Raw genomic sequence first — 20269 nt, forward strand, 5'->3', positions numbered from 1 at the left:
ACACACACACACACAGGAGTGATGCATGCTGGTCCCAGGGTAATACCCCCCCACCCCCCTTCCTCTGCACATCCTGGCAGCTCAAAGAAAGTGTCAATCAGCCTGTCCAAGTTGACTAACGGGACGAGTCCACGCCAGCAAAAACGATGTGCCCTTGTCCTGTCGCTACATCTGACAGCAAATTACACTCGTGATTTTTAAAAGAAAAAAAAAACATTATTCCAGTCTTCAAACTCCCATCGGTCCCGAGAAGGAGGATTCGGAACAGTGCAGGATTCTTTCATCCTTAATAGAACTAACCTGGGAAGTGAATATATAACAGGTGTAATATCTTGTATCATATATGCTTGCATAATAGTTATGTCTTCATATTTCTCATCAGGTAAATTGATATGATTGTGCAAGAAAGCATCATAGAGCTCATTCAATTAATGAAGACAAAGGCAACAAATCCTGAGAAACTGTAAAGAAACTTTCAGAAGTTCACGTTATAATGTAGGATCATGTTTTAAAGAACCCGTGACTGTGTTAACTGATCATCTGCTACCACCTTGTGGTTACATTTTGAATTACAATTACGTTTAATGTTTCACCCATGTCTAAGACATATTATGGACGTATTTACTAAATGTATAATTTTTTTCCCTTAAAAAAATATCCTTATAACTTAACATATATTTGAATGTATACTTACTTTCTCACCTGATTAATTACTTTTTCCAATCAAAACTTGGTGGCAAATTATCTTAAAACCTGCAATACTCCTACTTTCCAGAAGAGGTGCTGTCGAAACATGTTGTGAAAAAAAACGCGAAGCAGATGAGTTTGTCCCTCATCGGCTCCCGCCGCTGTTTGTGTTTGATTAGGTAAGAACAACGTGTACTTTTCCTCTTCTTGTCCCTTTAATAAGTCTAATCCTGCTTGTTTTCTAGAGACGATAGTAGAGGCTTTTCAGCTCTTTGTTTCCGTTGTTCTGTTTGAGTTGATGTCAAAGCGGAAGGTGTTTTAAAAAAGATGTGAGAAGGGGAAAGTGCGAAATCAGCTGACCCGGCTAACGTTAGCAGCTAGCGTTAGCTTTTGTGTATATAATATCTGTTTAATTCAATTCAATTCAAAGCAAGTTCTCGCAAATATTCCTGGCGGTGAAACGAACCACACACACGAGTTTCGGCACTTTTAGAGTCAAACAGTAAACCACGTTGCTGTTGCATCACGCTTAACCTCTGTGTTGCAGCTAGGCTAATTGCATGTAATGCTGCTTTAACTTCCGACTTTTTCCCTAATATGTATTTGTCGTTGATCAGATTACAACTATCGAGGAAGAAGAAGGAACTGTTAAAGAGGAAGGAGACCATGTCCGGCACTGTGAGTGACATCACTGCATCTCACTAAAACTCTAATGAAAGTTTGCACGATTCAAGCTGTCTGTTCCTTCAATGTAGTACAACTTCTGTTTATGGTTTCACTTAATATTAATGCAATGAAGTTTCCATTAGAAGTTGATATTTTACTTTTCTCAAACATTTTGAATTTCGATATGCGTGTGTTTATTTCTGATGAACTGTGTGTACATGTTGTTTTTATATATTTATAGACGTGTTTTTACATGTCTGGAACAAGTTAATAGTAGAATATATAGTAGCTCTACTTTATGTGCCACAGTTGATTTGAACCAACAGGTACAGGAAGATTTCATGGAGGTCATAACTCTCTCCCGGTAGGTGCTGTGCGGTCGAGGCCGGTTGGTCCTCGGTTCGGCCGCTGGACAAACTCTCGCTTGTCTCCGGGTCGGGAGAACCAGAACCTTCTCCGCCGCGAGTTCAGACGAGCCGTACGTGTCCGTGTCGCACGCAGACTCAGGTGAGGTTGTCGTTCCACCCCACCCCACCCCCGGCGCATCGACGGTGCGATGACCGTCTCCCCCCCCCCCCCCCCCCCCCCCTGTGTCCCTCCAGGTCCTCGCACCGTGTGGCCGGACGCGAGCATGGGCCCGTTCGGACCGCAGGACCGCCGCTTCCAGCTGCCGGGCAACGTGGGCTTCGACTGCCACCTGGAGGGCGTGGAGGAGCGGACGAGGGCGCCGGTCCACAGGACGGTGCCCGACGTGCTGGCGGCGCCGAGCGGCGCCGAGAGACACCAGTTCGTCCTGACGCAGTTCGTCAACGAGTTCCAGGTGGGACGAGTCCACTTGAAATGCGTCCTTGCGTCCTTGTGTCCTTGCCGGAGCACGACCTGCCACTTGGTCCTCTCACTGTTGTTTAGTGTTTATTTGTTTTTTAGTTTCTCAGGAGTGATTCTTCTCACTCTTTGTTGGTAGTTTTTGTCATTTTGGACTGATATTAAGTGTTTTGTAGGTTTTTGACATTTTAAGGTGATATTAAGTCTCTTAATTGCCATTTTTTTGTCTATTTGGACTGATAAGTCTCGTTTATTGTTGATTTTTGACATTGTGGACTGATATCAAGTCTTTTTATTGTTGTTTTTCATCTTTTTAGAGTGATATTAAGTCTCTTGTCTTTTGGGACTGATATCAAGTCTTGTTTATTATCGTTTTTTAAACTTGGAGTGATATCAAGTCTTTTTATTGTTGTTTTTTGTCTTTTTAGAGTGATATTAAGTCTCTATTGTCATTTTTTGTCTTTTTAGACTGATAGTAAGTCGTTTATTGTCGTTTTTTGACATTGTGGACTGATATCAAGTCTTTTTATTGTTGTTTTGTCTTTTTATAGTGATATTAAGTCTCTATTGTCATTTTTTTCTTTTTGGACTGATATCAAGTCTTTTTATTGTCGTTTTTTAAACTTGGAGTGATATCAAGTCTTTTTTATTGTTGTTTTTCATCTTTTTAGAGTGATATTAAGACTCTATTGTCTTTTATATTTTGGACGGATATCAAGTCTCTTTATTGTTGTTTTTTGTCTTTTTGGACTGATATTAAGTCTTGTTTATTGTCGTTTTTTAAACTTGGAGTGACTTCAAGTCTCTTTATTGTTGTTTTGTGTCTTTTTAGAGTGATATTAAGTCTATTGTAATTTTTTGTCTTAATGGACTGATATCAAGTCTCGTTGTTGTTTTTCATCTTTTTAGAATGATATTAAGTCTCTATTGTCATTTTTTGTCTTTTTGCAGTGATATTAAGTCTGTTTGGTATTTTTTGTCATTTTATAATGAACTAAAATGGTGTTTGACCCCCCCGTCCTAGTAGGAACTGGAAACATCTGGTTCTTTTGTCGCTTGGAGGAGATCGATCTCATTTCTAGTTCTATCATTTGAGTGTTTTGGTTTCGTTTTCTTGCGTGAAAGTGTAAAAATCCCACATTTCCCTGAAGTAACCCCCCCCCTCCTCTGTTTGCGTCGCCAGGGGAAACTGGGTCCCATTTCCACCCGGGTCCACAAAGCGGAGCAGTACTTCAGCCAGACGGACGCAGATTGTTCCGTCACCTCTTGTCCCGAGCTGCTGAAGAAAGGTGAGTTCCAGCCTCTCGCATCTTCGAAAGAAACCGTATGCGTCGGGTTTTTTTTGTTTTTTTTTAATCAAGTGTGCGTCTGGCGTCAGATCTGGAGGAGCTGTTCCCGTCGGCGCCGACCTCCTCCATCACCGTGGTGACGGTCACTCAGAGTCGGCAGGAGGAGACGAAGCAGCTGCTCCAGAAAGTCGGTCCCTGCTTGTACTTCACCCTGGTCAGTCGTCCAGCTCCACACAGCTACTGACCGCTGCTTCCTCCCAACGTGCAGTTTGTCAGCGGCGCCAAGGAGATGTGTTTCGCTCTGTGGACGGCCGGTTACTGGGCGGACTTCATCGACCCGGCGACGGGAGCAGCTGTAAGTTTTGACTTTCTTTTTTTTCCTTTTTTTAAATGGAGTCAATTCGATTTGAATGAACACGACATTTAATGAAAAGTGTTAAAAACATTACAAATGTTATTCCCGACGTGTCCACTAGAGGCAGGCACATTACACATGGCAAATAATTTGGCGCTTCAACTATTATATAGTCCTTAATTTTACGGTATTTTCTCAAATTGTATCCAGCAAAACATACTTGCTGCACAGACGGATGCTTTCACGAGTTTTAAATAATCAAATTTAGTGTCTAAGTCTTATATTTGCGATGCCAAAGACATTGCAGTTCGGCCTGATTTCATGTTGGACCAGTAAAAGATTTCCAAAATAAACTTAAAGGGTCCCTGAAATAATTCTATTAAAATACACCAGTATTTAGCATTATTTTTCCCCCTTTCGAATGATATATGACACACCAATGACAATCACACCACTATCTTGCTCTTGAGCGCCGAACGTCTAAAAATGCCTTTAAATCTCCCGCCCTGTGAATCTGACCTAGTTTTCCCAACTTGCCGTAGTTTTGCGCTGTGACGTATGAGGAGTTATTTACTTCCGCCCACAACAGCTGATCGTAGTGTCTTGTTTACATGTGCTCTGCATTATCGCGTTATTTAGCAGTTTTTTTAGAGTCATGCCTAAGCGTTGTGTTGCGGCTGGGTGTTCCCAAATGCCCAGTCCGTCTGTAAGTGTCCATAAATTCCCAAAAGATGAAACTTTGAGGAGATTATGGACAAAACAAGTGCAGCGCACTCGCTCCAACTGGACACCAACAGAGGCCTCCTATCTCTGCAGTCAACATTTCATAGATGACTGTTACGAAACAGCACCCGCAATCCAAGAGTCACTTGGTTTTGATGTGAAGAGGAAACGTATCCTGAAACCTGGTTCTGTCCCCACCATTTTTAAACGGCTTTTTAACGGATTTTTAAACCCAACCTTCAGTAAGTCTTTTTAAAACCTGCTAAAACTTAAGACAAATAGACCAATAAACTTTGCAAAACACCCACTCTGACACAAGGGTAAATACCCGGTCACGCACAATATGTGCTCACGGGTAAATACCCGGTCACGCACAATATGTGCACACGGGTAAATACCCGGTCACGCACAATATGTGCACACGGGTAAATACCCGGTCACGCACAATATGTGCACACGGGTAAATACCCGGTCACGCACAATATGTGCACACGGGTAAATACCCGGTCACGCACAATATGTGCACACGGGTAAATACCCGGTCACGCACAATATGTACTCACGGGTAAATACCCGGTCACACACAATATGTACTCACGGCTCAAACATGTATGGTTGAACGCCTTGATTTTCTTCTAATTCTTCCTCCGATGATTCCTCTCCTTCATCTTCGTCCAAAACCAACGATACGTCACTTAAATCTTCGCTAACATCGCTCCTAGGTGCTTCTGTATCGCCAAACCCCTCCATTCTTCAATCAGCTGATGTTGTTTTGGCTGGGACATATAACCCCTCGTACGTCATATCCGGTCTAGCTCAGGCGGCTCACATTTATGGCCCGCAAATATACCGTCGTCTGCTGCATCATGTAAAGTCAATTAAAAGGGTCGGAATTCGGACTTTTATCTGGGAATGTTATATACCTTTCGAAAGCATATTTATTCTTCTTTCTAAAGATGAAATCTGAAAAACATTTCAGTTACCCTTTAAGAGTGTACCTGATGAAAATGTCTTTATTATCGCGAAAGCAAACAATTTGGCCTTTTTTTTTTTTTTTAAGTTAAACTTTTTAATGCAATGTCACAGATCAGTAACCGCCTGAGATCATATTCCTTTTTTTATTTTTATTTATTTATTTATTTTTATTTGTTTTATTATTTTTTTATATAATTTTTTTATTTTTATTTTATTTATTTATTTATTTTAAATTTTTTAAAAAGCCATTTTTAAATACATTACAGTCATTCCAATGTGCTTTTATAGAGAATATAGAAAAGCCCAACATATCCACGTGAGCAAGCAATTTGGACTTTAAATGACCGCCGTGTCGACGCACAGCCATTTTTAATGGTCCAAAATCCAGTTTGTGGCGGGGGGGGTGATTCACGATTGGTCGTTTGTCGCCGCAGTTTTTCGCGTCTCGGTCCAGCCACATGTCCCTGAGGACGGACGAGCCGCTGCAGGACCCGGGCTTCCACATCGAGGCGTCGGGCTCCTGCACCGTGATCCGCCACGTCCCGAAGGGGACGCCCCGGTTCGTGGGGACCGTCTTCACCAACGCGCCGCCCCACAGCGCCGCCGTGGCCCGGCTACAAGGACTGTCGAAGGCGCGCGGCGACGAGGAGTAGGCGACGGACCCGACGCGCTTCTATTTATGGTTTGAGAAGTAGGTTTGTTTTTTTTTTTAAACACATCGAGGCGTGCAGGTCCGTTGTGCAAAGCCTACCTCAAATATAGTGCACTTACATCCGCGGAGATGTGTGTATTTATGAAATGGACCTTTCACATGTGCTCTGCTGGCTCGTGGTCCGGCACGTCTCTAACCAACATGTACAGTATTTTGTGTGTGTGTGTGTGTGTGTGTGTGAGAGAGAGAGAGAGAGAGAGAGAGTGTGTGTTTTTATTCTGTAGTCTGCCACAGACTGGGGGAAAAAAAAAAAAAAAAAGATCATGTTCTTTTGGAGCAGAAATCAAATGACGTTTTTAATGTCAGCCTGCAGTGACACTGGATCTCCTGAAGGTGGCAGCAGATCAAATGAATCAAACATACGGCGCCTGGGCCATAACCAGCTCCAATCTGGTCAAACCAAACAAGCTATTTGCAAAATATTTCGAAGAAAGCATAGATTTTAAAGGGTCTTTTTGTAAAAACGGCCTCTATGCTGAAGGTTTTTGGATATTTCACTGTATTTTGCATCATTAAACTTGGCTTTATGTTGAAATTTTAGTGGTTTTTGGTCATGATTGTCTGTTTTGTTGACATTTTAATTCAGTATACTCTCAAAGAAAAACTTTTTAAGTTTGAAATGAAAGGTTATTATAGCACTTATTTGACCAATTTAACCCACTCGAGATGATGTTGGGCTGTTTGTGGAACTAGAATGTGACTAAAATGCAACTAGTTTAAGTGGACAAACACTTTTAATTAACAGACATCACATAGGACAAAATGAGAAGGAAAAAAATACAATAAAAATGACCAAAAAGAGGCAAAAAATGTCCCTTTAAATAATATAAAATGGACACAAACACAAAATGAGTATATTAAAAAAGAGAGAAATCTAGGATGAAACAAATGAACAATGACAAAAAATGACAATTCAATATACACACTTGGAAAAAGTACAAAAAAAAATGAAAATGTCTTCATTTTAAATTAAAAAAAGACCGTTTCCTTCAAACGGTGGAGACGATGGCCAACATGAAGAGGACGGTGGGGAACGTCGCCCCCTGAAGCCTGGAGGCCGTGGCGGCGGCGAAGGACAAGATGGCGGTGCTCTGGTTCCGCGGCACCACCAGGTTGCAGATGTTCCCCTCGCAGCAGGACGAGCACGCCTTGTGGTCGTCGCCCGCCATGACTGCGCAGCCGGTGTACCGGCAGTCCTGCGGCGCGGCGCACCGCTTGGTCACCGACACGCTGGCCCCGCCCCCGTCCATCACGTGGAGCGTCAAGCAGTACTTCGCGCCTGGAAGACAGAACTGGTGAGGATGAGGTGGGGGGAGAGAGAGAGAGAGAGGGAGGGAGGGAGGGAGCGTACCCTTTGGACAGTACAGGTCCGGGGCCCAGCGGTTGCAGTCGTAGTTGTCCGGGGCGTCCTGGCAGGTGAAGCACTTGAAGGCTCCGGGGTGAGGCGTGGCTGCGGTGGGGAAAGATCAAAGCCTTTCAGATCCGCAGAAAGAGATCAGGGGGTGTCGAACACAATCCAGAGGCCACGTGGCTCCCGATATCGTGGGTGGGTTCATTTAAAAATTATGAAATTATCAGCATTTTTTTGGACTTTCTCAAACTCATGTATGGATTTATGTCATTTTTGTGGTTGTTTATGCATCGCTTTTCTATATTTTAATAGCCTTTTGGGACTTTTTTTTTTTTTTTTTTTAATTAGGCTCATTTTGTGTCTTTCCCGTCAATATTTTTTGTGCTTGCCTTAAGAATTCGACTAAACATTTCCATGTCAATCTCAAAAAATGTTGGAAAATGTCCCATGCAAAGTGGAAGGGAGAGGTACCCTATGACGGAGATGAAAGGAGATCGGCTTCCATTGGGAGCACGGACAAAATGAGCTCGTCAAAATGTGCGAAACGTTCAGGAATATGTTGCTATGACTTTTATTAATGATTCGGCTAACCATTTCTGAATAAATCCCCAAAACCTGCGGAAAAATGTCTTATAGAAAGGGAATGGGAGAGGTACCTCACGTAGGAGTACAAAGGAGACATTTGTTTTTGTCTTTTTTGGTCGATTTTTTGTATTTTTTTTCTCATTTAATTCTAAATGTTCCATTTATTAATGAAAATATCCAAAAATAGTGCAAATACTGTTGAAATACTGCCATAATAACCTTTAAATTTAAACTTAAAAGTTTGGTTTTGAGAGTATACCTGATTAAAATGTCTATATTTTCACAAATTGGGGTTAGGGTTTATCACCAAAAATGACAGTAATCTCAAAATAAAGCCAAATTTATTGACGCAAATACAATTAAAACGTGCCAAAAGATGTTATCGCCGTTGCATTGCGGGTGTTTTCACGCTCGCCACTGCGAGTTTGCTGTCGTTCGTGGCCGCATCACCAATATCTCAGCTCAGGTCTTGGCGTTTTGTCACAAAATGGGTTAAAAAGAGAATAACTATTGGAAGTTTTTCACTAATATTTCTTCACGAGCGTCACGGATTTGTACTTGAAGGGTGCAGGAGGACGACGTCCTCCAGGGTGAAGTCCCGCGGTTGGACGGTCCCCGGCCACTCAGCGGTCAGCAGCAGGATCCAGGCCAGCGTCGGCCAGGCCTCCATCTCCGACCCCGAGTGTCTTCATCCACTGAGGGGGGGGAGATGAAAGAAGATGAAAGAAGAAGAAGCTTCATGTGTCTGCTGCTCCATGCTGGGTGTTTGTCTCATTAACAAAATGTCAGAGGAACCCTACCGGCAAGGCAACGGACTAAAAATCACTGCTCAGATTCTCGGCTACTCTGCATCAGATCCTCCTCCCGCGTTCCCCCGGACGTCACTCAGTGAATTACGCACCAGATGACCTGGTTCCGCCTCGGATGGTCTCGGGAGTTCAGCTGCTCCTGACACTCCTTCATGTTAACCCCCCCCCCCCCTCTAAATGCTTGTTTTCTTTGCGTTATGCACGCCCCAGTAACGCAGAGATCCAATATGAAAGATAATCAGGACGGGTCAGTTTTCCTTTTGTAGCGGCTGTGCAGCCATCCTATACATTCTGATAAGAATTCCATGGACATCGGCGAGTTTATTTACTCAAACGACACTTCTGGAGGCTAAAAAGTGGATTGGAAGACTAAAAAAAAAAACTAAGTGGAACATTTGGATGGACTGATTGGAAAATAAATATCTAAACGAAGGTTGTGGTGTGTTTATCGCTCATGTTATTTTTATTTCTAAATGAAAGGAAGTAAAAAAAAAACCGAAGAGAAGAAAAGGCAAAAGAAGAAAAAAATGTTTGAATAAAGAGAAGAAATAAAGCAGAAATATTCGATTATCATTGGTCTACGGAAAAAAGGAGCAAACGAGAAAAAAAAATGGCTTAACAATGAAAAAATATACATTTTTTAATTAAAAAATAAGGAAAATATTCAAAAATAATTGATTTACCTAAAAAAGGAAGAAAAGAGAAGAGAGAAAGAAAACATTTTAGAAAAGGGGAAATAAGACGGAATATTCAATCATTAGTCTGCCTAAAAGGGAACAAAAAGAAGAAAAAACAGATAAAAAAAAAAAGACGTATTAATCAAATTCCAGCTCTAACTCGACCCCGATACCCCCTCAGACCCCCTGTGTGTGTGTGTGTGTGTGTGTGTGTGTTTCAACCCCTGCATGGGATTAATTGAAGCATCCACTCCAGATTTGCATGTCCTTTCAGCACTGTGAGAAAGTGGCACAATCTGGCCCTACTGTATGGCGCGTTACTCTTCCTGCAGATTGTGGAGGAGCCGGCGGGATTAGCCACGTTGAAGGCCGAGGGAATCTGAAGGAGGCCGGGGTTTTAAAATCTGCCCTGACAATGCCGGCTTAATGATTGTGTGAAAGTTCATCTGGACTCACATTTTTTTTTTTTTTTTTTACTCAAAGTGGGTGAAAAATTTATGAATGAGAGAGCAAAAACATGTTTTGGGACCACCGGCGATGCCTTTCAATCGACCCGCCACATATGGCTTAACTCCTGCCCAGGTTTTTAGTGCACTTTGCACATCTACAAATTCGTGCTTGTGTCCAAATGTAGTTTACTGAGTCACTGCCTGTCTGTAAGGTTTTTTTTTTACAAGCGTCCAGCTGAAGCAGTTACTTTTAGCCATATATGGTCACTCTTCTTCCTGTTTTTGCCCCACATGTGCAGCAGCATTCACACACAATGTGCTTTCCAAATACAAAGACAGTGAATTAATCAAAACGGACATTAAAGGGATCTGTTTGGATTTGTGTGGTAGTTTTTATTTGGATGTAAAAATTGAGATCTGAGTCGATTATTTTCATTTTTCAGGCCTAAAGCAAGTAAGTCTGTCTTGTCTGCAGTGAATAGAAATACATTTTCGCCACAGGCACTTCATGAAATTAGCATAGCATTCAGCATTTGCACCGAAATAGTAAAGAATGCGGCAATATTTCATAATCTGAGCCAAAAAAACAAACATGTAAATGCTAAATTGGTGAATGTAAGTAAAGAAACATCCCACATGGGGTTCCTCAAGGTTCTGTCCTCGGGCCACTTCGGTTTAGCATTTACATAAAAATAGTAATCAATGCCTCAATATTTCATAGTCTGAGCAAAAAGCATACGTGTTAAATAAAAAGTGGCGGAGTGTTTCTTTGCTTACATTCACAAACCACGAAATCCATATAACGATGACGTATATAAGCGATACTACAACTGCAAACTGCAAACACATTCCAGGGAAGTGTTTAACTCAACCCTATACTTGTAATATAATGAGTTGTATATTTATAGCTGTTTTCTACAGATTTGATCCCCAAAACCATTTTAATCTCCAGCAGGAAAGACATTTGGTGTGCGGATGTGGACCTGCACGAGATTCTGTTTAATTGTTTGAATTACATGAATACTTCTCGCATAAAATCCGATATAAAAGATGAACGGGTTGAATTCAAACTCACCGGCTCTGATTCCTCTGTGAGTCTGCTGAGATGTGACCAGAAAGGGATGAAAGTGGGAGAGTGAAGCATTGCTGCTGCTGGAGGAGGAGGAGGGAGGAGGAGGAAGAGGAGGAGGAGGAAGAGGGAGGTGGCACTACTTCAGACATCTCACACATGTCAGCAGCAATGGCTATTAAGAGGCCCTTTTAAAACTCTTCTATACAGACTTAATAATTTATAGCAATGCATGAATAATGTTTATTATCGTTAACTGTAATGATAACGTAATAAATTACATTCATTCTGTGGTGCCAGAGCTCCCTCTCGTGGTAAATGCAAGAAAGTACATCTCAAAAGTTGTTTTTTTTGGTGGAAGAAATGGTCATTTCTAGTATTAACAAAGCATACTCACCATTAATGCATCAATGTCTGTCAACATAATTATCCTCCGTGCTTCTCTGATAAAACTGTTTTAAAAAGAACTATTTGGACGACATAGGTGATAGTTTTAATAAATCTTTCGGCACTGTTACACCAAACTTGGCTGAATAAATCATTGACCTATCAACCTCTCGGGACTGGAATGATAAAGATCAAATCCTTACTCTGGATGGTAGATCTTTTGAAGAATATCATAGATCATGACATATCCTGGACACTGGACAATCGATAGTCAATGTTTTCAGATTAAAATCTAAAAACATAGGTAATTAGACATGAAGTGGCCAGAAAACAGTACAAAAGGAAAGAAAAATAAGCAATTTTTCATTTCTTTTCATTTATATCATTGTTTTCGCCTAAAAAACAAACAAACACAAAAATACAACATGAATCTAACAAAATGTGATATCTTTTCATATATATTTATATATATATATATTTATATATATATATATATATATTTATATATATATATATATATATATATAAAGTTCTTTTTAGAAAAATATGTATCATTTATTGCATTATTTAATGCATCAATTACTTGCAAGATTGCAATGTTATAACATAGAAGAGATTTATTTTATTTTTTTAATTCTGTTTAAAAAATACATGATATGATATCACCCCAAGTCTCTTCTGAAAATCATTTTGAAATAATCATAATAAAAATAAAATTCCAATACAGCATTAAAGTTGGTTTCCATGGTTCCTCGTGAGTCGAGCAGTGACCGGACCCTGCCTCGCTCTTAATGCACACTGGGCCTGCGCGGCGAGCGTGCCCCGCGCTTGCGCGTTGACGGAAGCCTGCGTATCGGTGGGCGGAGCCTCCTTCTTCGTGGGCGGAGCCTGCGTCGGGAAGGTCTTTTTGTTTGGGCCACTCACACACTCGACGCTCGCTTCAATTCTTGCTGGTTCACAACCGTTTTTTATCTGCATTATTTTCGGTGAGTATCGCGCTCTCACGCCTCGTGCCTTGTCGCACGTCGCCTTCCCGTCGCACGCGGCCAAAAAGCCGCACAGTGCCGCTATTAACGCGGAAATTAAGCTTTTACGGGCGCCGCTTCGGGGCGAATTCTGGTTTCCTCCAGTTTGGCCGGCTAAGTTAGCATTAGCTTCATGAACGCCGCCAGACGTCACGTCACGGCTCGCCTCGGCGTTAACGCCGCGTTTTGAGGTGACATTGCCTCCAAATGCCAGATTATCTCAGGATGCTGTCTCTGAAATGGTTAATGGTTGGATTTAGCCCTTAATCCAGACCGGTGCGCCTGCTAGCGGGCCCGGCTAACGGCGCATGGTGAGGCCCGGAGTTAGCCGAAGCTAATCCACTGTTAGCCGGCTGGAGCTCAGCGGCGGATCTGCTTCCAACAACCGGCCTGAGGAATAAAGATCTCCTCCAGTGTGCGGGAAATTACTCATTCCGTGTGCTGGATGATTAAATCAACCCTGAGTTTTGACTCGTTTCAGCACGATCGCAAACACGTCGTGTTGCCTTTTGTTTGTGTTTGTGCCATAAAGCGACTCCCCTGTAGTCTGTCACTGATTTTAAAATCCCATTTCACTACAACACAAACCCTGGATTTCACTCGATTAGCCATTTACCGGCCACTACTGGTGTGCACTTGAAGCCCTGGGATTGAGTCATGCACATTTCGTTAAATGTCAATCAACTGGTTAGAAATCGTCAGATCTTGCCACACCTCATTGTTGAACAACTGTGTGGACGCAAACAGCCATCCAGTCTATAAACTTGTGATAAAAGTACAAGCCTTGTAGTAGCAAGCTGCTCATTTCTGATGCATCCAGGGCGTGACAGATGTCCAGCCTGGTGTTTGTGGGACGAAATAACAAGTTTTGACGCTGGAATCACTGCTCAGTTGTAAGCTGGTTCTAGATCAGATCAGGTCTGTAAAGTACAGCAGGTTCCTTTCCAGTGTCTGGATTTAAGCAGAAGCAGGTGTCGACGCCGGCGCCCAGTTCCGAGAGGGAGATTTCTCGCGGAGCTCTCGGGTTACAACAAATCTCTCCGTAATTACACCATCCACTACGTGTTTACGTGCAGCTTAAGTAAACCATTTGGGAATTTTTTTTTTTTTCTCTCCCCCTTCTCTTTTTCAGGGTGTCTTTTATGAATAATCAGAAGCAGCAAAAGCCAACGCTTACCGGCCAGCGTTTCAAAACGAGGAAAAGAGGTGAGCCGACTACATCTTGTGTTGTGTGGCGTTGTCTCTTCTTTCTGAAACCCCAACAAGTGTGTGTGCCCCCCCCCCCCCGCAGATGAAAAGGAGAAATTTGACCCTACTCAGTTTCAAGAAAGTATCGTACAAGGCTTGAATCAAACTGGCACTGACTTGGAAGCGGTCGCGAAGTTCCTTGATGCCTCTGGCGCCAAGCTCGACTACCGCCGCTATGCAGAGACGCTCTTCGACATCCTGGTGGCCGGCGGCATGCTGGGTGAGTGGGCGGAATCGCCACGCGACCGCCGCTCCCTCAAAAGTGTGTGTTCCTTTTTTTTTTTTTTTTTTTTTTGACGATTTTGTTGTATGTTTTTGTGTGTCCGTCCTGCAGCCCCAGGCGGGACTCTGTCTGACGACATGACCCGCACCGAGTTCTGCCTCTTCACGGCACAAGAAGACCTCGAGACGATGCAAGCGTATGCTCAGGTGAGCGCTCGCCTGGTGTTTTTTAAGCCCCCTGGCTTGCTTAAACTTCTTTTAAAATCTGTGTTTTTGTTTACCCCCCCCCACACACACACACACACAAAACAGGTTTTTAACAAGCTGATCAGGCGTTACAAGTACCTGGAGAAAGGATTCGAAGAGGAGATCAAGAAGGTGAGTGATTGTTAACTGAAATCGCATCTCGCCCGACCGGTCGGTTGTGTTTTCGTTTGAATGTGCACATTCCCCACAGTTGCATGATAAAACCCGAATCCACAACAGGCGCCCGTGTTTGTTCCCCCCCCCCCCCATAGCTGCTGCTGTTTCTCAAGGGTTTCACCGAGTCGGAGCGCAACAAGCTCGCCATGCTGACCGGCATCCTGCTGGCCAACGGCAACATATCGGCCTCCATCCTGAACAGCCTGTACAACGAGAACCTCGTCAAGGAGGGTGAGCGCGGCACACGAGCGGTTAAATGTATGGGGCGGGGCGCGGCGAAGAATAGGAGCCGGGTGCCGCAGCGTTGTTTTTTTGTTTTTTTTTTCCCCTCCATTCTCAAGGTCAGCGGTGTCAAACATAAAGGTCAAAACTGATCAGATAAAAACACCTATAATGCAACAACAGAGGGTTTTTTGGGGACATTTCACTGCATTTTGCACCGGAAAATGTGAATAAAATGAGCTTTAGGTTGAGTTTGCAGTCATTAGCTGTAGTAATTATGAAAATACACTTTCTGTGCCACAATAAGGGCGAAGTTTAAATGATGAGATGAGCTAATCTTAAGTTTCTGGCTGTTTTTTGTTTTTTTTTGTTGAGGAAATCAAGTTCCCCCGGTGACGCCAGTTGTCGTTGTTTCATGTGTGTGCAGGAGTGTCTGCCGCCTTCGCTGTCAAGCTGTTCAAGTCCTGGATCAATGAGAAGGACATCAACTCGGTGGCCGGCAGCCTCCGTAAAGTGGGCATGGACAACCGCCTCATGGTGAGTGTCCGTCGTCGCCACGGCGACCGGGGCCGCGTCCGCTCATCTTGACTCGTCCTCCGTCCACCCCACAGGAACTCTTTCCCGCCAACAAGCGGAGCTGCGAGCACTTTTCTAAGTACTTCACCGACGCCGGGCTGAAGGAGCTGTCCGACTTCGCCCGCAACCAGCAGTCCATCGGCGCCCGCAAGGAGCTGCAGAAGGAGCTCCAGGAGCAGATGTCCCATGGCGACCCGCAGAAGGAGGTGAGCAACAACAACAACAACTCCTCCCGCCGTCTCGTAGCCGACCGGGAGGTTTAACGCTCCTCCTCCTCGCTGCAGATCATCACCTTCGTCCGGGAGGAGATGAAGAAGTCCAACATCTCGGAGCAGACCATGATCGGCATCATCTGGACCAGCGTCATGAGCTCCGTGGAGTGGAACAAGAAGGAGGAGCTGGTGACCGAACAAGCCATCAAACTCTTGAAGGTGAGCCGCTCCGGGGTCGCCGTGGAAACGGAGCCCGTCGTCGCTCTCCTTCCCCCCCGCAGGGGCTTCGTCTCTCTTTCTCTTTCTCTCTGTCTCTGTCTCTCTCTCTCTGCAGAGAAGCTGTGAAAACTGTCCGTCGCCACGGAAACGGAAGAAGCACTGTGAATTGTTTGTCATGTCGAATCAATGAGCAAAACTTTCTCTGTATCAATAAAACTAAACCATTCCATGACACCCCCCCCCCTACAATTCAGGACAAACTTTCAAATATTCATTTTACTTTTGTAACATTGAGGGGCTGATTTATTAATTTTTTTCTCCACTTTTTGTTTTATTTTGTAGTACTAAACAAGACTTGACGGGAGTCCGGGGGATAAACATATTTTATTTATTCACTGAGTTACTAGCGTGTCCTCTTCGCTCCAGACGGAGCAACAGGAGATGTTTTTATTGAACCAGGAAGAAAACGGGTTGAGATCTTTTTCAACATCGAGCGATTACACCGATCATTGCTCGGTTCCTGCTGTGGAACCAGATTCAGCACGTTTAAACGTGTGCAGATTACTGTAAACAAGTTTATAAAGACAAATTGTATAAAGAGAAATAATAATAATAATAATAATGATAAAGTTTGAATGTGGGAAAGTGAAGCACTTTCGTTTTTAAGTAGTAATCGAGCGTCTTTATCGCTTTAGAGCCTTCTGGGAATGTCACTTTCTTTAAATGTTAAAACGACTCCCACTTCAGATATGAGGTTAAGCGTGAACTTTATTGTTCAAATATGTATGTATTTAAAGCTTGTATGTTTTTACAAACTGTGGCGGAGTTTGCGGTTTAAGCGCCATTAACCCCTCCCCTCCCCCGCAGCAATACAGCCCGCTGCTGAAGGCCTTCACCTCGCAGGGCCTGTCGGAGCTCAGCCTGCTGCTGAAGATCCAGGAGTACTGCTACGACAACATCCACTTCATGAAGGCCTTCCAGAAGATCGTGGTGCTGCTCTACAAAGGTGCGTGTTCAAAACCCCGCCGCCGCGCGCGCTGTCTGGGTGACTCGCCGTGACCCTCTTCCTCCTCCGCAGCCGACGTCCTGAGCGAAGAGGCCATACTGAAGTGGTACACCGAAGCCCACGTCACCAAGGGGAGGAGCGTCTTCCTGGAGCAGATGAAGAAGTTCGTGGAGTGGCTGAAGAACGCCGAGGAAGGTAGGGCAGCCTCGCTGGCGGTTAGGGCGTCCCCGTCCGCTGACCGGTCGCTCAGTAATCTCATTTATCCCCCCCCCCCCCTGCAGAGTCCGAGTCGGAGGAAGAGGAGGCGGATTAAGACCTCCGTCCATCGCCACGGGCTCTTTCTTTTTTTGTTTTGTTTTTTTACAAGTAGCAACAGGAGCAGTAGAGTTCGCCTCCTCTTTCTTCTACCTCCTGTTACTCGTTTCCCCGCCGGAAACGACCTCCACCACTCCACCGCAGGACAAAGGGCTCGTCCGTGGAAGCAGGAAGCATCGATTCTCCCTTTCTGTTTTTTTTTTTTTTTTTTTTTTTTTTTTGGGGGGGGGGGGGGGGGGTATTCTTGTTGTAATGCCTTCTGTAATCTGGATTAAAAACAAACATTCCATGTCATCTGGACGGTCGCCGTGAATCTGACCCAGGATTTCCATATTTAATTTTTTTTTCTTTATATTTGGCCACCGTCTTCTCTGGAGTTTTTTTTATTTAGTTTTTTTTGTTTTTTGTGTAAAGCTCTGGTCAGTCTGTCAGAAGACACGCCCCCCTCGTAAGATGCCTCGCCAGCCGAATTATTGGTTTGTACTTTCTTTAATCTGATATAAACCGATTGACTTTTTTATGGAATAAAGATTATTGAAATGACTTGTGATCGTCTTTATGAATGACTGTTGGAAAAACACACGCAAACCCAGTTACTTGTCATTTTTATTGTACAAAAATACATTTTTCTCTGTAACTCGATGTGCAAAGCTGTAAGTATTCAAGTACTCTCATTACTCTTTCGGTTTAGAGGTATGTTCATATTTCAGGTCTGAGGTAGTGTGCAGCTTCTTGTGTTCAGATATCAAGGATTCTTTTTTTTTGTTTTGTTTTTTTTAAAGTGCAACAATGCAGAAGTAAACATTTCACCACACTGCAAAGATTTCCCCTTCAAAGCACTGCTGAGGACGAGGAGTCGTCGTTTCTGTTTATGGGGGGGGGGTCGTTTATGTCCCTGGGCCTGAAATAGCCCCACGTCAGGTGCAACTCCACACATCGGCTCAGGTTACGGCTCAGAAAACCAAAACACGACGAGCCTCACCGGCGCATGAACACAAAGTGCGTCTTCAAAACCTTCCAAAAATAAATATATTTATAAAGTATGTACAAGATATAGTCCGACACGTAAACATCAGATGGGGGGGGGAGTCCGAAGGGTTCACAGGGCAGCTGAGTGTTTCCCTCCATCTCTGAGCTGTGGAGGCAAAGAAATACTGTTTTGGTTTTTTGTTTTTACCACAGACAGTGAACGCACCACAACAGGAAAACAATACTTGTTTTTGCGTCAACTTTGGAAATTTTCAACAAAAATTTTAACTTTTTTAAGAGCGAATCTAATTTAACTGTTGCCGTTGCAACGTCTGAACTACATTCCGTTGCATTTCGCCTCTGATTTGATGGTTTCCACGTGATATTGAGCCATTAAAATGCGCTGAAACCTCAAGGTGACTTTTTTTTTTTTGGGGGGGGGGATCTGCAAAGTTTCTATGATCCAGACTTCTCACACACTGTAAATAATCATCTCATGCAGCCCCTTTCAACCTTTCGCTCTCGCGCCTGCCTTGTATCACCTTTTCAAAGCGGAAACGTTCTTGCGCGCATTTCGAGTCTTCGAATGCGCAACGGGGCCAAAACAGGTGCAACGAACAAATCACGGCGCAAAACTCGGCACCTGGAGGTCTATTTCTATCCCGGGGAGGAGGATGCACAGTGCACAGGTGCGTCGTCTGCCTCCGCCGCGACAGAAGGTCAGTCGAAGAGGGGGGGGGGGGAGGAAGAAACTCGATCCGTGCGTAAAAGCGCGGCGCTTTAACGGCGGGACTCCGGCGCCTGTGTTGCGGGACTTCGCGAGGCCAGGGGCCGGAGGGTACTCACCAGCTTCCTCTGGTTGCCGAGGCAGAAAGTGCAGATGGGGCGCAGGGAGGAGGCGCCGATGGCGGCGGGGCCGTGCAGGAGGCCCTGGTAGCGGAGGCACGGCTGCCCGTCCGGGCACTGCTCGCCCAGCAGCAGCACGTTGGCCAGGTGCGCGATGTAGCTGGACGCCAGGCGCAGCGTCTCGATCTTGGAGAGCTTCCGGTCGGCGGGCTCGGTGGGGATGAGCGTGCGGAGCGCCGTGAAGGCCGTGTTGACGCTGTGCGTCCGGTCGCGCTCCCGCGCGTTGGCCGCCTGCCGCTGCTTGCTCGCGCCGGGGACCCGCGCGTCTCTGCCGTCGCCGCCGCTCGTCCTCCGCCGCCGCCGCCTCCTCCTCCGGCGGGACACCACCTCGTCCTCCTCATCCTCCTCCTCCTCCTCCTCCTCCTCCTCCTCGTCCCCGGGGTCTCTGCGCGGGCTGCAGCCGCCCGTGGAGCTGTCGCTGCCGCTGTCCAGGTCGTCCGGGTCGGACGCGGACGCGTCGGGTTGTGCGCTGCGCTCGCTGCCGGTGGACTTCATCCTGGCTCTGCTCGGGTCTGACTGGAGCTGCTCGCGGCTGCCGCGGCCGCGCGGCTCCGCGGCACTTTATCCTGAGGGTGAAAATAGCACCGGGAGGCGAGCAGCTGCCGCCGATCCGGTGACCGAGGGGGTTTGCGCCGCGCGGCCCCCCGACGGATCGGCATACCATTTCTAATGAATGACGGCTGCTTTCTGGGTCGCCAGTGCGCCGCGGAGGAGAGGAGACAGGTGGAGCCTAACGGTGGGGAGGAGGGTGGAGGGGGGGGCACCTGTTGTGGTACGGAGGATACCGGTTTAAATTAGGCTCCACCGATCTGAGGCTCCGTCAGGGGCCAAAACATTTCTCTCCTCCAAGGGCCAAAGTCCGACATAAAACATGACATTTAACATCTAAAAGAGCCAAAAACTGTGATTTCTCTCCTCCCAAGGACCAGAATCTGACATAAAACCTGAGATTTATCTTCTTAAAGCGCCAAAAACTATGATTTCTCTCCTCCCAAGGACCAAAATGTGACATAAAATATGACATTTATCTTCTTAAAGAGCCAAAAAAGTTTATATTTTTCTTCTCCAAGGGCCAAAAACGGACATAAAATATGACATTTTCCTCCTCTGATGTCCAAAACATGACATTTTTCTCCTCCGAGGGCCAAAATCAGACTTTTCCGATCAGGCGTGAGGACGATGAAATGTTAAAATTCTCTAAAGAAAGAACCAAGGAAAGGACGTGACCGATCATTCACTTTACCCGAACAGTCTCTTTCTCTCCTTTCCGCCTTTCTTTTATTAATTTTACACGACCCGATCAATTTATTTGCAAATGTGAAGGTTTTTGTCCTCCTGTGACCCAACTAGTGGATTTTTTTTTTTTT

At 44.8% G+C, this 20269-nt stretch overlaps 4 protein-coding genes across 4 annotated transcripts; 2 read left to right on the forward strand and 2 right to left on the reverse strand.

Moving 5' to 3' along the window:
- The first annotated feature begins 791 nt into the window (after window positions 1–791).
- On the forward strand, window positions 792–6753 carry mmadhca (metabolism of cobalamin associated Da). The gene is made up of 8 exons (XM_080519546.1): window positions 792–866; window positions 1305–1365; window positions 1722–1860; window positions 1956–2173; window positions 3362–3467; window positions 3557–3654; window positions 3736–3822; window positions 5955–6753. The coding sequence occupies exons 1-8, from the start codon at window positions 820–822 to the stop codon at window positions 6171–6173; spliced, it is 975 nt and encodes a 324-aa protein (XP_080375672.1). The 5' UTR covers window positions 792–819; the 3' UTR covers window positions 6174–6753.
- Window positions 6754–6970: 217 nt separating this feature from the next.
- On the reverse strand, window positions 6971–11213 carry LOC308147415 (ly6/PLAUR domain-containing protein 6-like). Its single transcript, XM_080519547.1, has 4 exons — window positions 11179–11213; window positions 8727–8863; window positions 7584–7682; window positions 6971–7511 (listed from the first exon to the last, which is right to left on the reverse strand). Exons 2-4 carry the CDS (start codon window positions 8836–8838, stop codon window positions 7222–7224), a joined length of 501 nt encoding a protein of 166 aa, XP_080375673.1. The 5' UTR covers window positions 8839–8863; window positions 11179–11213; the 3' UTR covers window positions 6971–7221.
- A 1238-nt stretch (window positions 11214–12451) lies between these two features.
- On the forward strand, window positions 12452–17570 carry bzw1a (basic leucine zipper and W2 domains 1a). The gene is made up of 12 exons (XM_080520053.1): window positions 12452–12545; window positions 13717–13790; window positions 13876–14052; window positions 14167–14261; window positions 14367–14432; window positions 14573–14708; window positions 15127–15236; window positions 15311–15481; window positions 15560–15706; window positions 16574–16712; window positions 16785–16907; window positions 16994–17570. Exons 2-12 carry the CDS (start codon window positions 13727–13729, stop codon window positions 17023–17025), a joined length of 1260 nt encoding a protein of 419 aa, XP_080376179.1. The 5' UTR covers window positions 12452–12545; window positions 13717–13726; the 3' UTR covers window positions 17026–17570.
- Window positions 17571–17636: 66 nt separating this feature from the next.
- On the reverse strand, window positions 17637–19534 carry LOC308147747 (transcription factor 15-like). Its single transcript, XM_080520075.1, has 2 exons — window positions 18843–19534; window positions 17637–18162 (listed from the first exon to the last, which is right to left on the reverse strand). Exons 1-2 carry the CDS (start codon window positions 19395–19397, stop codon window positions 18127–18129), a joined length of 591 nt encoding a protein of 196 aa, XP_080376201.1. The 5' UTR covers window positions 19398–19534; the 3' UTR covers window positions 17637–18126.
- Window positions 19535–20269: the final 735 nt, after the last annotated feature.

Source organism: Blennius ocellaris (assembly GCF_963422515.1).
Source record: "Blennius ocellaris genome assembly, chromosome: 24".
Classification (NCBI taxonomy): Eukaryota; Metazoa; Chordata; class Actinopteri; order Blenniiformes; family Blenniidae; genus Blennius; species Blennius ocellaris.